Genomic DNA, 16,027 nt, shown 5'->3' with positions numbered 1-16,027 from the left:
CTTCGGCAGGTTGTCTATCGAGCACCCGTAAGGAGTTTCGGGGTGGTTTGAGCCGCTCCCGAATCGATCGTTATTTATCGGCGCTCCCTGGCGTGCCTGGTGGTAATTATTTTCACCCTTGCACCCTCGCCTGCACCTTTGAGCCGTTTCACCCCCACGAGGGTAAAGAAATGATCGATTAGATAAAGCCGGCTTCTCAAGGCGCATTCCGGCGAGCCGGTAGGGAATAGTTTCGCTCAAAAAATATTGAATTCCTGCCCTGCTGCAGCAACTGGAATGCAACTGGCGCCGAGGGCGTCGAGGGCGCGCCTCCGTTTTTCGTGTTAATTGATAATGCGAGCGCCAGCCCACGCCTGCTCGCATATTTGAAGCCTCAAAGGCTCAAAGGCTGGCTTTTCAGCGCCGGTCGCTTTCTTCGCGAAACAACCCAACCCATTAGGGCACCTCTAATGGCAACGCGGAATGGGCTCAATTCACGCGATCCCACCCACGCAAAATTGGCCCAGCAATCGTGCGCGATAATCGAGCAGTTTTGCAAACGCGTAACGATTATGACGCCCGCCGTTAGTGTTCTAACGATTTTCATGCTTTCGTGTTTTTTTTTCGTCTTTTTTTCTCCTTTCAGCGTGCCACAACAGGGCGTTCCCGTGGCCGAGTGAAGTGCACGTGAAGGGCGTGTGCGTACCACCCTTCCACAACCCTCCACCCTCCACCCACTCACCCTCCTGCATCCTACCACAAACGGAGTAATCAATCAAACGACGCCACGATCAACGGCTGCCCCCGAACGATCGGCTGCAAGGACGAAGGATCGAAAGTCGAGCGGTGTTGGTGCAGGTGCATGTGCTCGCACGTTTCTCGGACGCGTGGTGTGTGCCAGTGTGTGTGTAGCTCCAAGCGTGCACCTCCGCAACGTGCCCCCGCGAGCCTCCCAACGATGGGACTGCTGATCAACGTGAAAGCGCTTGCTTTGCTGTTGCTGCTCCAGATACCCGGTAAGTGTTATGTTTCCACAGCTTCCCACTTCCACCACTATGAAGGGTGACAACCAACCCCCCTCCCGCCCTTACCACTCCCCTCCCCCAACAGTTGGTTTACGAGTGTCTGTGGTAAAGGGACGAGCTTGGCCGGCCAAAAGCGGCTTACATTTATGCGAATGCCCGCGTGCGTTAAAAATATGCTGGCTCGTTCGAACGTAAGACGATGGGAGAGGAGCGGTGACTGGAGGAGGGGGGAAGGAGGCGGGGGGGAGGCCGTAAAAAAACAAACGATAAAGGGTCCCCCGCTCTTACGCTTCATCGTCCTTCCGGGACCCCACACGTGTTCCGGTTCGTGTTTCCTAATTTCGATGAAATAAAGCTCGACACTGCAGAAGCGGTGACGGCGTCTTCGTGCGGGCGATTTCTGAGTGATGACTTCTCGCGAAGCAAAGGGATACGTTGTCGAAGGGAGGAAGGATGGATGGGAAAAGGCACGGAGGAGTAGAGCATATAAATTCGAAGACGTACGGTCGTGCCTTCCCAGCCGGAAGGAGCCACTTTTATTTGCCTATCCCATATTATCTTGACTCGTCTGCTTAAAAACACATACACCATGCCAATTGGGCACTTACTGGCCGAGGCATGAGAAGAGAGGGATAAAGAGAGATAGCATGTGTGCGAGTGAGAGAGTAAGAGAGAAAAGGGATACAAATGCGAACGAGCTAAATTAGTCCTCCATTAGCACTAACCCGTACGCGGGGAGAAGGACATCTTGACGAGGATTCACTGTCCCGCTCTTTCGTCCTATCCCCATCACCCGTTTCCCCATCTACCACATCCCTTACTAACCCACTGAGTAGCGGAATTGGTTAATTGCACGGCAGGACACCCGGAAACGACGTAGGGGGGGGGGATCCCTTTTTGTCATTCACCGGCGACAGGACGATCCGGGCAAGTTTGTTTTTACACGCCGTCCCATAAAAATAAACAGCCCATTTCCCCGTTCACCCACACACCTCTGCACACACACACACACACACACACACACATCGCTCGTAACCTAATAAAGCGGCCAGCGCTCATAGTTTATGTCGCCAGAGGAAATCCTTTTACCGGGCTCGGTGGCATTAATGTCCGTGGCCTCTTTTCGCTCGACTTGCAGTGTGCAAATATTTCATAAACACCTGCACACACCTCGGGGTGTTACATGAAGTGCGCTGTTACGCTGATGCACACACACACACACGCATACATACACATACAGAGGAACGCTCATACCCGGGAGAAAGCGCCAAAGGACGCGCCATACGTGGCAGGACAAAGCGCAAACGGAATGGAGTGTGTGATGATCCTCTACCGCTTCGTCCTTGCACGGCGTGGGAATATTTTTGGTTTCACTTTGCCCTCGTTTACCCTTCGTGCCCTCCCGTTTGCCGCCCCTAACACCCGCCCTTAAACCCTTTTACCTTCATCGTCTTTGCCACCGTCGTCGTGGTGGTCGTCGTTCGTCGCAAGCATCTCCATCATCCCGATGTACGCAGCGCAATTGCATCACACGATTATGCAAATCGTCCACTGATGTTGCTCAACCGGATGCCCACCCTTCGCACCCTTTGGTCCTTCCGTCTTTATCCCCTCTTCTCTCTGCTTTCCATGTACCGACTTTTCTGCGCGCTTGTACCGACACCGTTTTCTGCGAACTGTGATAAACTCCATCGCAGGGGTGTTTTTCTTTGGCGTTTCGCTCCCGTGAGGGTGTGGAAAAGAAAAACCGATCCACCAAACACGGATCCGAAAGGGATTTGCTTCCCAAATAAACGGCCAGCGTGGGGTGGGCTCTCTTCGGCCCTGCGGAAGGGATGCATCCGCTTCCGGAACTCGCTCTCGGAGGACACAGATCGCGATGGACGCACTGGTGTTCCCGAAATGGTTCGCTGACTCAGCGTCTTCCCCGGGAAAAGGGGTTGGAAAAACTTTTAAATGGTGCCGGGAAATTAGATTGCCTGTTGCCGGCACCACCATCGCTACCGCTGAGATTACCGAGCACTTAAACTTCGCCCATTTGGCATTCCGTTGGTTTGGCTTTTGCCAATGCCGAAATCACACCTGGCGCGAAAAAATGCTTCGCACAAGCTTGGTGTCAACGAACTTGGCGTCCAAAAGAAACCCCGATGTGCTGCACCATTAATTTCCACCAAAAGTGCTGTTTGCTGTCGATGATTGCCAGGCGCTGCACTTAATTAAACGACAATAAACCAATCCGATCGCACTACATTAGCACGCCTTTCCCGCGGCCTTTCGGCCAGTGGCCCCGGGCGGGAAAATTGCTCCACCGGAGCGCTTCCTTTTATTGTGCAATTTTCTCAACTCGTTTGAATACATTAAACACATAAAGCTCGTCTTCCTGTGGGGTTGCGGTGGTCACCAGGAGAGAACGGTCAAGTGGCGAGCATGTCCTGGAGCCCGGGAAAATCCCACCCGACCGTCTAATTACAGTCATTTGATACCGGTTGCTGCGGGAATTTCACTCCGTTCGACTCACCACCGGCTGCGGCAGAAAATGTGCCGTACCACACGGTACCAAGGACGACAAGGACGACAAGGACGACGACGGTGCCCGTGGGGGCCCATTAAAGCCACCCAGCGCCCGTCCACCCGTCGGTTACAGCGCACGTGTACCGTCTAGGACTCATGTTCGGTTCGAAACAAGCCCAAAAGCAGGAGTGAAATTTTCCGGGGTTTGATTTTTCAAACCCCCACCCGAGCGCGCATACGTCAGTGGTTAACAGGAAGCGCATCCGATTGGCCACCATCGAAGGATGCAGTAAGCCAGGCTGCACTCACCCGCCCATTTGTCCTCGCTCATTTGGCTCATTAAGCCCAGCAAATGTTGTTTTAATTTCTCAGCCTGATCCTTACGGGGGATGTCCGAGCTGACCGCCGATTACTGCGGAGAAAACCGGCGTCCCGTGCGAGTGTCCTGCTGCCAGGAATGCGGCACACTTCTTCGCGCGTTCGCGCCGCGCCTTTATTTTCCCGAGTAGCATTTTCTCCGCCCACCCCGGGGTGGTCGTGTGTTAAATTTTATTTCACCCGCCAGTTGACGGCCCCAAAATAGGGAGAAGCCACTCCTTGGGTGCGGAATTTATGCTGACCGGAAGCGACCACCAGAACGGACGCCATTCTCGCGCTGCGCCCTTTATCGAATGGGTTTGATGGCCGAGGTCGAGGAACCGTGGTCCTTTCGTTGAGGTCCACTTAATGGCGGGATGGGTCACGTTTTTCCGATCGGCTTCTTGGGGTGGGTAGATAGTTTTCCACGACCACGACCCCGCTTTTCCGTCGGCATTAATTGCGTCGCGCTAATGGGAAAATCGTTAAATCTTTCACACCCAGTTTCTGCGCCGCTCTTTGGCATTGCGACGTCTTGGTGCCAATGTCGTAAGACTAATTGGCAGCTGGGGTGCCAAACCCGACTCGTCCTGCTGCAAGTCCACCACCAAGTGACACATATAAGTAATTAGATAACCAACCTGATAACACACTGCTCGATCGATGCCAGTGAAAGAGAAGCGATGGAAGTGAGCTCGAGTAAAGTCGTGTGCTGGTGAGATTCGACCCAGCAGAAGGTTCGCTATTCGTTGCAGAAGGCAGCAGAACCTCGTTCAGCTGCAGACTCTGAGGAAGCCTCTATCGGATGTTGCTTCCAGGCGTTTCAGGAGGCGCTCCAGAAAGCGTTCCTTCGACCGGGGTAGGAAAAGCGACCGGAAGAGCGTACTTTGCATAAACGCCAGGTGTTGAACGAAAGTGTTATTTCTCGCTTCGTTCAGCTCACCGAGCCCTTCCACCAGTCTGTGGCAGGCCATTGTTTAGCCACGCTGGCGTGGATTACGTTGCTGAGCTCCCCGTTTGCTTGACGGAATGGCGCAATATGAAGGGCGTCTATGGAAGCACCTGGAAGCGTGTTCTTAAGAGCACGAGACCAGAAGTTCCCGCTGCCAGGATCCAACCGTTCCACCGGGCGTAGATCTCGGGATTAGCGGGCTCGTAAGTCGCCCGTCGTCGCTGAAACATGTCTTATTTGGTGATGATTATAAGAAACGACCCGGTGACTTGGAGCGAAGCGAAGTAGCGAAAAGAAAACCCCTCCTGGGGTCGCTAATAACACGAATTTTCCCGGCTCGTTTCGTGGTGTCCTGTAGCCCCGGCATCGGTGAACGTCTGAGGTACATCTACTTCACCGGACGTTGAATGTCGGAAGCCCCTGGAACCAGAAAGGTGGAGAGATTTATCGCCCCGCGCCAGGCTACGTCAGCGGAACCGGCGGAAAGGGCCGTACCAGTGGCGAAAGAAATTAATCGATATTTTACAAGACAAGGCCCGTGTACGCGTCTCGCCGATTTCTTTAGGAATCTTTCGAAACACCGGACAATTGGCTCACGTTGAGGATCAGCTGAAAATTAATCATGCACCTGGCAGCCGTTAATCGCCTGAATCCAGCCGCCATTGCTGGAGGCTTCTGGTTCCGGTTTGGAAAAAAGGGTATAATTTTGCGGTAGCTCGTAATTCATCACCATCGAGTAGCTGGGAAGACCCCACCTTAGGTGAGGTTCCCCAAAAACCTCACCCTAAACCCAGCGTTTCGTTGATAAGCTGTCTTACTCCCAAACGGCAATGCAACGCTGCAAAACCGCGCATATTTCCACCAGGCGGGATGATTCGCGACAACAATCGATGTAAATAAAGACCGAGGGCCGTGGCTCAATGTATCGATTTTCGATCGACGGGTGACGGAGCACATCAAAGGTCCTGCGGTGGACAGGTTGAAGCCACGCGCGAGGAATCGTTTAAGTTAGCGGCTGTTTATTGTTTGTCAAGGGAGTGGCCCAACGGCCCATCGCGCGGGAAATCGATTACATCTTCTCTCATTTTCCCTCCCTGTCATTTTCCCTGTTCTGGCGGTTTAGGGGGGCTTGTTTTTCTTTTTATTTTCGGCACCGAGGGAGCTTCCCTTTAGTGGCTGTTTTTACGGCCCGGCGCATCCCCCCGTTGGGAAAAAGGACGGCGTTTGATTTCCCGATAGCGTATTCCAAGCACGGCGGTCTGATTTGGAGGTGCCCACGCGCGCGCCTTCGAAAGAATCGAAATGGGAGACAGTTTGAGTGATTTTTGAAAAGCCCTCCGTTGGGAACGTGGGGCTTTAGGGCTGCCCTTTTTTGGGGGCTACTCTGGTGGACTTCGAAATGAACACACTCACGAGCTTTTTGAAACGGTAATTACCCGTGTACGGGCTTCGAAGAGCGATTTTTCACCCCAACCACACGATTACCCAGCTTTGGAGCCAATCGTTCTGTTTTCCCCAGAGTTTCCAACTCGAAGGACACTCATACGCACTCCGCTTCGGTTATATGTGTGGTTATGCGTTTCACGTCGACCGAGCGGCGCAATTTTCCCCCTATAGCTGACGTGGGAGGAAAGGGGCGAAGTTTTCCGCAAAGTTTTTCCTACCTCCTCCTTCCCTCCCTTTCTCTCCCCTCCCGTCGCCTCCTCTCATCGCCAAAAAAAAAACACCGGAAAGCCGGTGTTCGATTCTTTCGCGCGATCGGCCATCATTAACGCTAACGAACAAATCCGCGCACATTCACGAACGCATGCATATTTGCACGTTCAATTTACGCCTCGATTCATTCCGCATACGTGATGGGATTAAATTGACGTGCCTCGTACTTGTGCAGGTCCGTTCCACGCTAGGGTCCTGGCGACGAAAAGCCAGTTTGTCCGCGAGTCACTCCACCGAGCTGCTCGCGATAATTGTCCTTATTATCATAATTTCGAGCTGGACAATTCAGGCGGGTGCACGCAGAAAAATGGATCCTGCTCGCAGCTTGATTCGGTTTCTTTCAATCACGACAGAACGAATCGTCGGCGAAACGGTCGGCGAGAACGAGCCGGGCGTTGAGGTGACAGTTTGATGCCGGTTATGAGCTTCCGGAGGGTTTTCCCAACTTCCGGACGTTAGGATTGATTGGCCTTCCGCGGTGCTCGAGCAGACAAACATCACGTCACCGGTCCGTGGGGAAGGTGTCGAATAAGGGTCGAGATTGAGAACTCGCCGCCCTTTCGGCCTCCCTAGCCGCCCTTTTCGACCCGGGAACAACGACTTTTTCGGCTCCCGGGGCTAATCGGTGCCGAACGTCACGTTGGCTTCATTTGTTGAATTTTCGCTGACACCCGTCAATGAGGCGTACGTGGAAATGCTACATGTTGCACCGCGCTCGCGGAAAAGCGACCCCACGAAGGGACCGTGTGGGTAGCGGGCAGCGCAGGTGGCTTTAAATGCCGCAAACTAGAAACCATGCAACCCCCACCACAATGCGCTCGGCATTCCTTCCACCGTGGGGTTTGGCATTCCTCCCTTAATGCCAGCGCCCGCGCATTAAATCTCCACCCTCTTCGCTGGGAGGGGAGGATTTGGGGAGGAGTTCCGGAAAATTTGGGAAAACCGGAACGGTGTTTGGTGAAAATTTGCAGCAGCTGGGCAGTGGCGAACGGAATTATTCGGATCATGCGAAAAATGCCCCGCACGGTGGGATTACAGAGCAAGGGAAAGGGGTGAGTTGTGTGGTGGTGGGTGGGGGAATATAATTGAAACTCTTCCTACTACCCTTTCCGCTCTCGCTCGCCACCCACCGCTACCGTTTTCAATCGTACCAGTGCAGCGTAGGGCGCTGCCCCTTTCGCACGAAGTCCTTCGTCCTGGGAAGATAAAATATCGGCCCTTTTTGCTGAGGAGCACGCCGGCAGGACGAGTGGTTTTGTAATTGAATCTAAGCCCCGGACTGGCCTACCGTCTGCGGTTTTCCACCGTCTCGTGTCACCGGCCCCGAGCGATTGGATTTCCGCATCCGGGGTTCCACACCGACGGCACTTCGGGCGGCCCTTTCGAGCCCACCTGGCTCAACGGTTTGAAGAGGGTGTGTGTGTATGTGGGGCGGGAGGGGGGTGGGGAGTGGAAAGGGGGTTCCTTTTTCTTTGCTCGAGAGCGTATTGCCAATTCTTTTAGGCAGCCGGCCGAATTTCCGTAGCCGAACAGCACCGAGACAGTCGAAGCGCCTACACTTTTGCAACCGCTCGCTTTGTTACAGGAAGTGCAGCAAAAGGGTCATCCCTCGTTTGAGTGGGGTTGTTTTTCACCGCGCACCCTATCGTTGGAAAAGGCAGAAAAAATCGCAGCGAAAAGAAACCCAAGGCGAAATCTCGATTTTCGTGCTACCTGCCCGGAGGTCCTCAGCTTTCTAACACCGACCGAGGGAGCGAAGGTGATGCGGTGACTATTTCGATAATAGGATTTTCCACATTCCACGGTGGCCCTAATCAGCCCTTTCGCTTGCCCCGGCCCTCGGTCATTGGCTGCCGATGCAGCATTCGAGCGTGTACACGTAACGGGCTCGCTTCCAGGATGGGCAGGATCGTTTTCTCTAAGTGAAATTCCCTGTGATTATGTACTATTATCGTTACCGGAGGGCTTTGGGCCGCCGGGAAAAGCCGACAAAAGAAAAAGAGAGCCATCAGGAAAGCTGATGGTGTCGCCCGGAACGCATCCTGGGCCTGCTGCGGCTGCTCGAGCCCAACACGGAGCGGTTTAAAGCAATGTAATCCTTTGGCGTGCTCCCGGAAGGAAGGTTTTTCCCATGATTTTCCTGGACAGGTGGCCCTGTGGGTCGGTGCCATCTGGTTGTCGGTTCGAGCACTGGGCCGGTTAATTAATGGCACCCTATAAAGGCCCTTTTCGCCGATACATAGCCAACACATCCATCATCGATCGGGTGCTTGGGTGGGAAAAGTTTTCCCAAGTCAATTTCCTTCCAACCAGCGACGGTGCAGCCCAGCGACGTCGAGTGCAGCGCGAGATTGGCAGGAATAAAATTGGCCGAATTTATAATCACCCCACGCCCGTGCCAGTCAATCGAAAGTTTTTGGCAGTAGAAATTGAGGCCATGCGGCCGGATTTCGTGCTCCGAAAGCAGGAGTTACATGGTTTCGTTGGTACCGGAAGTTGCGTCGACGGTGGCTGGCAGGCGTTCGGCAATTGTCGATGCAGATCGCACGCTGAAGTGCTATTCCTGGGGCGGTTTTCCCGGGCCCCTTTACTCGGGGGCTCTCGAGGCTCGAGCCGTCAACCATCGAGCAGTATTGATAAAGCTACAATCGATTCTGGGAAATGTTACTCCCCGGTTGGGCTCGTTAGCTGGGTACACACGGCACGTTTGATTCGCAGTTGGTTACCGAAGTGGCTCACCAGGGGACGCCCTAAGCGACCACTCCAGTAATCCACTCCCATCGGGCTCATTTTCATTTTCATACCGACCTTTCGTTCCTTTTCCGTTTCAGCCATCTCCGCGGTCAGCTGGGAGGAATGGTGGACGTACGATGGCATCTCGGGTGAGTATTTGTCTCGCTTATTATTCACCGGAAAAGTCCGCAGCAAGTGAACGAGCCGCTAGGGTGCGCTCTCCCTCAACCAGAAGAAGCTCCAACAGGGCCCTGGAGCCCGACACGCAGCATGTGATTGTTTTCTCACAATTAATTTCAATAATGAATAGGATAAGCTCATCGCTTCGGGATTTGCTGACGTGCGAGTCTGTCTGTTGGCCCCGGAAGGGCAATATTTATCGATGGTAGCCGGGAAAACGGGGGAAAAACCTTCGTGCTGCAGGTGTGCGGGCCCTTCACGCGTCCACGAAACTCCAGCCTCAGTGAAGCTGCTGTTATTAGTTTAACCGGCCATCCAATTTACAGCTCCAGCGAGTTTGCGCCAGGACTACCGAGCCTGCAGAGAGCTTCGTCTCTCGACGACAGAGCCAAATTAATGGGCTCGAAGGCTCGTGCGAGGGCTCGGCTTCAATTCTGCTGCCCTATTTCGCCACTCAACCTTGATTGGACGCCTCAGAGGAGTGCAGTTGCTGGGGATGCTTTCTAGAGGGTTGATTTTTCTTTTTAATTCAACAGCATAGCCCGACTGGAAGACATGAGGACGTTGCTAAGGGCTGTTGCCTAGACCGGAAAACCGATTTACATGCGTCCGATTAAGCTTCCACGTGGCAAAGAAAGGGCCGTTTACGTGGGTCTTAAAGGTGCGAAGGTCTAAAACAAGCCAACTTCCTAAACAACGGATCCAGATCGTCCTTTCGCACGGACCGGAAGGAACCTCAAGTTCAGTTCTGCCAATTATTGGCGATCGCAATCAGAAGAATGATTATTTCCGTCCCTTGCGAAGGCGCGTTTTAATGACAAAATTCTTTTCATTGCCATCACCTCGCTCTTCTACCCTCTCTTCCGCCCCTAGGTTCAGCACCTGAAAAAGCCTCACCGACAGCTCGTCGTACGGGCGAGGACTCGCCGAGAAGCCACTCAACTTTCGGGAATCAATTTCATCAAGAAAGGAAACGATCGGGCAATAAATGGCGTCCCGCACGCCCTTTCGGAGCCTCCCACCATCCTGTCGTTTACCGGCTTCACCCGGTGCCGTACCGCCCTTTCCCCCCTCGTACCGGCTTAATCACTCCCGTGCGAAGGGCAGCTACCACCAAGCGAGCCGGCCCGGCACGGGGGCGCGCATTATTTTTTATGAAAACGCTCTCCGAGGACGCGGTTTGGGCGAGAATTTTTCTCGCCCTTTTTTCTCTAAGGACGAACGGCCCGGCCCGTTTGGCGTACCACGCGATAGCAGGCCTTTGAAGAAGGTGGATAATAAAACAGGTAGTTTTGATTCCACCGCCTTCGCGCGCAAAACCCGAGGGTAGTGTGCGATAAAACGCGCGCCCGGCCAGCGGATGAAAACAATCTGCTTCCGGGGCTTCCGGTCCGGAGGGGGTGCGAGATGAAAATTCCTCCTTTATGAGCTTCGAGCAGGCCCGCCCCTGCGCACCGTGCGGCAGTAAAATTTGCATTTCAATCATTTCGAATCATCCCCGTACCACGCGTCCACCGCTGGCCCTTCGCGCAAGTGCTGCCGCGTGTTCCTTTGGCGTGGGTCAAATAGTGCGCCATTTTATAAGCCAAAGGTGCGCGAAAGGTTGGATCGAGAAAGGCAAAAAGAGGGCCTGGTCTAATCAAATTAATGCCGTACCCGATCGGCGTGATTACGGAGGCACGTATCGGTGCTGCAATGTGGCCATCCATCAGACCGGTGCCAATGGAAAACTTCCGAAACTCTTTCGAAGGGCCGCGAGCCAGCAAAGCGTCCCTTTTTCTTCGCAAACGCGCACTCCTTACGATACCGTCGATAGCGGCTAAAGACCGCTTGCTAATTGTAATCGATACGGAACCGGGACGCGAATTAATTCGCTCGTCTTAGGGCGTTGTGTTTGTGCTGTGACTCTCATCTCACCGCCCTGTAATGCACTTCTCGCGTTCATTAGGTTGCGCGTTGTCGCGAAATTTCATTTCGTGCTCGCTGCCACCGCGAGTTGATTGTTTCACAAGTATTTACGTCTCCCGAGTTTGCTTTCTGATTGTGAAACGCTCCCTTCAATGTGTGATGGCGTTGTCTTCCATTCGAGTCACTATCCGAGCGTTGGCTGAGCCGAGTACCGTAATTTTGTTATCCCAATCAACGGCGGAAGAGCTCACATGGACCGGGAACTAGGAACCGGTTGGAAAAGGAAGCGAGAGAACGAGAGGAAGCGAGCACAAAAGGTTGCACTGACCAAAGGATGCTTCACGCTGACCGCGCCACAAAGAACCTGCTGGTGGTTACAACGGAGCACTCGCTTTTGTTACTTTTCCACTTTTCCTGCGCGTCCCTTTTCGCCGAATTCTCGCAGCTTCCGGTTCCAGCTCCCTGCGAGCCGGTTGCACAATTGCACTCCTCCCCCACACAAACAAGCGTTAAGAACATGTACGTGTGTACGTGCATCCCCGAGGCGTCGGAAGAACTTTTTTCCCGAAGTCATCCCGAAACCCTTCGAGCCTGGGTTGCCGCTTTTCCGCCCGTGTGGTTTATCATGACAAATGATCGTGGCGCTCGGTGGCACGAAAATCCTGCACCAGCGCTGACCAGCGGGACCAAGCTCGGTCCGGCTCCTTGCCAGGTGAACTCCACTCCGCACTCGTTAAATAAACGTCTATGGCTATCCGTTTTAGCACCATAATCCCTGGAGCGTCTCGCGTTCCCACGCTAGGTGTGCCTCGTAGGGTGAGGGTTCGACCCCACATCGGTGGCGTAATGATAGAGGGATGGGCAGGGAAGGGAGGGGGGCGAGGCAGGGGTAAAAAAATCGATTACTATTTCTCTGGGAAGTAAACATCCTGGGGCGGCATAAAAGCGCCTCTGACACCACCGGTGCCAGGGAAAAGCTTGGTTTGTTTTATTTTTTCTCCTCACCCAAAGGTGGCCACACCTTCGGGAAGCTAGAACCATTCCGTTATAAATGGATAAACATATAAAGGTCACCGGCAAAGTGCAAGGAAGGGTTGGGCAAGAAAAACACCCATAGATTTCATGCCTGCTCATTGTGCGCAATAACGTGGTCAAATTCGACAAGCTATGGTCACGTAAGCGCACCGACGTGACGGTGCAGCATCTTCGATAGGCGTAGCCGAGGTTCTGGACAAGAAGCAAGTGAAACTGCTGAGCACAGAAAAGGAAGGGCAAACATTGACCGAACCCCATTATGCCCCGGTCAGCTCTTTGACCCCGCTCAGTGCGCTTGCCTCTTGTCGGGCTCAGGAACGGGAGCAATTCCGCTTCAGCAAAGCCACCCGAAAGTGCACAGATAAACGATTTATCAAATATTCATGAGCCATCGATGCTCCGGTTGGCGAGGATTTGGGGTCCTTTCGAGGGTCTTCATCGCCCTGCGGTTGGGCATCGATTGCTGAGGTGCAGCTAACAGACTTTCGCGGTTCTTCTTTCCGTTAGGTCCTGCCTTCTGGGGTCTCATCAACCCGGAGTGGTCACTCTGCAACAAAGGTCGACGGCAGTCACCCGTCAACTTAGAACCGCAACGGTTGTTGTTCGATCCGAACTTGCGCATCTTGCACATTGACAAACACCGGGTGAGTGAGCACTAGCGCTGGACACTTCTCAGCTGTCCGAAAGCAGCTCTCAAAACCTCGGAACATCTGCTCCACAGATCAGCGGTACGATCGCCAACACCGGTCACAGCGTCATCTTCACCGCAGACAACGAGACGACGTCGGCATATGGGACGCCACAGATTCCGGTCAATCTAACTGGTGGGCCACTCTCTTACCGGTACCGGTTCCACGAGATTCACATCCACTACGGTCTGCACGACCAGTTCGGCTCGGAGCACAGCGTCGAAGGGTACACCTTCCCGGCGGAGGTGAGCCACATAGGTGTCCGAAACATCACCTCAAAGATTCTAACGACATCTCTCTCGAATGTGCGACAGATCCAGATCTTCGGCTACAACTCGCAGCTGTACGCGAACTTCAGTGACGCGCTGTACCGGGCACAGGGTATCGTGGGCGTTGCTGTACTGCTGCAATTAGGTGACCTATCTAACCCGGAGTTGCGCATGCTGACAGATCAGGTCGACAAGATCCGGTACGGTGGTGACGAAGCACCAGTTCGCCGGATCTCCGTAAGAGATCTTCTGCCTGACACCGAACACTACATGACGTATGAAGGATCTACGACGGCACCTGCCTGTTATGAGACTGTCACCTGGATCGTCATGAACAAGCCCATCTATATCACCAAGCAACAGGTACTGATCAGGGCTCGTATCCTCGCTCCAGTTTGCCAACATTTTCTCGCTTTTCTTTTCACGTGCCTTTCAACCAAAACAGTTGCACGCCCTTCGGAGGATGATGCAGGGCGCGCCAGACCACCCGAAGGCACCACTCGGTAACAACTTCCGGCCACCGCAACCCCTGCTACACCGTCCTGTTCGGACGAATATTGACTTTCGGAACAAACCGGAAAAAGGGGGAAAAATATGTGCAACTATGTACAAGGACGTTCACTATAAAGGTAGTGCCTACGACCTCTGCGATCGCTTAGCGCTTTTCATCGACCGCTTCATTTGGTTTTCTTCTCTTATCGAACCCCCGTTCCCTCCTCTCTCTCTTTCTCTCTTTCTTTCTCTCTGTCTCTCTCTCTCTCTCTTTCTCTCTCCGCAGCTAATAGCTGGAAACACAACTGAGCAGTCGAAGAAAGACACCTCGAACGAGCCCGGCGACGATAGCCTGATCGTGTTCGAGTCGTGAAGGGCCCACCAGGGCGAAGGGCGTTTCCAAGGATGTGTATACGGCCCGGCAAGGCGAGCTTCGGCAGCACAGATAGCAAAACGGCAGCGAGCAGACGAAAATACTGAGAGAAAAATATCATTAGATAACACTAATTCCGAGGTTATGAGGCTTCTAGGCAGGCGAGGCGTCGCTGTAGTGTTTGCAGGCATACTAAGGGAGATAGTTTAGAGCGGGTCAGAGCTTCCACGGGTCGGGCGCACAGGAGCCGGAACGGGGCGTTATCATTCAGCGCTCTCTGCTGGTATCTTACCTTAAAAGTTCGTGTTCTATATTCAACACCTTTAACGCGGTTCGTGGCCGAGAGAAATGCGCAGAATGCGTGTCGAGGCCGCATCTCGCGCGTGCCGGATTCCAAATTAGATTTCTGACAGTGTAAGTGAAGAGGGTGGTAGCGAAGAGGAGTGGGAAAGCTAAGGGGTAAGGGCTAAGAGCCTCATCTGCACACGAGGGAGTGCATCATTACCAGTGCCAAAAGCCACCCATGAAACGAGCCAGGGGATCACTCAAATGGACGTGTCCTTGAACGGAGCTTGAACGGATGCAAGGTCCTTGCCGTGGGTGGGTGAGTGAGAAAGAAGATGTTCCTTGCAATCCTGCGTATCCCCGGGACACGGTCCCTAAAACGAGCAGGGCCAAATCTCTGCGGACTGTGTTGACATGTAACCAAACGGCCGGTGTGCAGGATGTCTCGTAAGTGTGCGATAAACTGCAACTGATAGCAAGGACCTCCCGGTTGGGTGGGATAAAACGGACACCAAAGAAGCAGCTCACAAAGTTGCACACCTGCACCGTGGCGTGAAGAGTGGTGGGGAAGTGGGACGGATGAGGTGAGAATAAACGTGTACAGCAGAGAGAAGAAGGACGAAGCACACACACGCCCACACACAAAGGACGATCGACGAGCGAAGCGAAGTGAGCGTAAACTACATTACCCGAGCGCTGCTTCGCCCGAACCGGGCGGACGAAACTCTATTAAAAGTTTCGAATAATTTGTAAATAATATTAATACAAGCACCGCCCCACGGTGGCCGCCTTCGCAGCACCCCGTGGCCCACCGATAGCCACCCTGTGGGTGTGCAGGTGTGGGTGGCGATGTGTAGGCAACAGGCGACATGCGAACCGGTGCAATGTAGCTACTAAATTTAAAGCTGCCAGGAGTTGACTATAAACATTAAAAATAAATTAAAATCTGGAGCAAGGGAAGAAGGGGTGGAGGAGAGTGAGGGTAGGGTGGCGCCGTCGGAGGCGCGAGAGCGCAGCGGAAAAACCAGCGGGTTTAATAAATTGTGTAAGCGGAAAAACTAGCTACAAATAGACGAGAAGCCCCGAGACGGAGGAGTCGCCTGCTTGCAACTGCTGCGCGAGTGAACGTGTCGGCGTCGACGTTTTTCGTGTGTTGGTTCGGGAAACGGGAGCAGTGGGTGGGAAAGGTGCGGGCGGCAAGACGCGACGGGGGTTGATTTTTTATTCTCATTTTTCTCGCCATCGTTAGCGAAAAACTCTTGCGCACCTTCGGTAGTAGGGCCCTTGCGCGAGCGGTTGCATGTTTAAAGCGATGTTTTTTCTTCTTCATTTTTTTCCGCCTTGGTGCTCGTGTTTTCTTCTTCACTCTCCTCCCTCCGAACCCACCCACGCGATCGAGTGAGCGCCAGTGGCGATGGGCGGGAAACTTGTTACACCGGAAGTTCATCCATCTTGCGGAGGATTCGCCCGCTGGGGGCGATGCGTTTCTTTTTTATTTCCTTCAGTTCATTTCCGAGCCCTTC

At 53.5% G+C, this 16,027-nt stretch overlaps 1 protein-coding gene across 1 annotated transcript; it reads left to right on the top strand.

Annotated features, from left to right (window-relative positions):
- Positions 1-937: 937 nt before the first annotated feature.
- On the top strand, positions 938-14,239 carry LOC128728779 (carbonic anhydrase-related protein 10). Its single transcript, XM_053822424.1, has 7 exons — positions 938-995; positions 9,372-9,422; positions 12,904-13,040; positions 13,118-13,330; positions 13,400-13,717; positions 13,800-13,983; positions 14,133-14,239. Exons 1-7 carry the CDS (start codon positions 938-940, stop codon positions 14,153-14,155), a joined length of 984 nt encoding a protein of 327 aa, XP_053678399.1. The 3' UTR covers positions 14,156-14,239.
- Positions 14,240-16,027: the final 1,788 nt, after the last annotated feature.

The sequence above is a fragment of the Anopheles nili genome, chromosome X (assembly GCF_943737925.1).
Source record: "Anopheles nili chromosome X, idAnoNiliSN_F5_01, whole genome shotgun sequence".
Lineage (NCBI taxonomy): Eukaryota > Metazoa > Arthropoda > Insecta > Diptera > Culicidae > Anopheles > Anopheles nili.
Note: the sequence above shows the minus strand (reverse complement) of the source record. Positions and strands in the feature narration are given on the sequence as shown.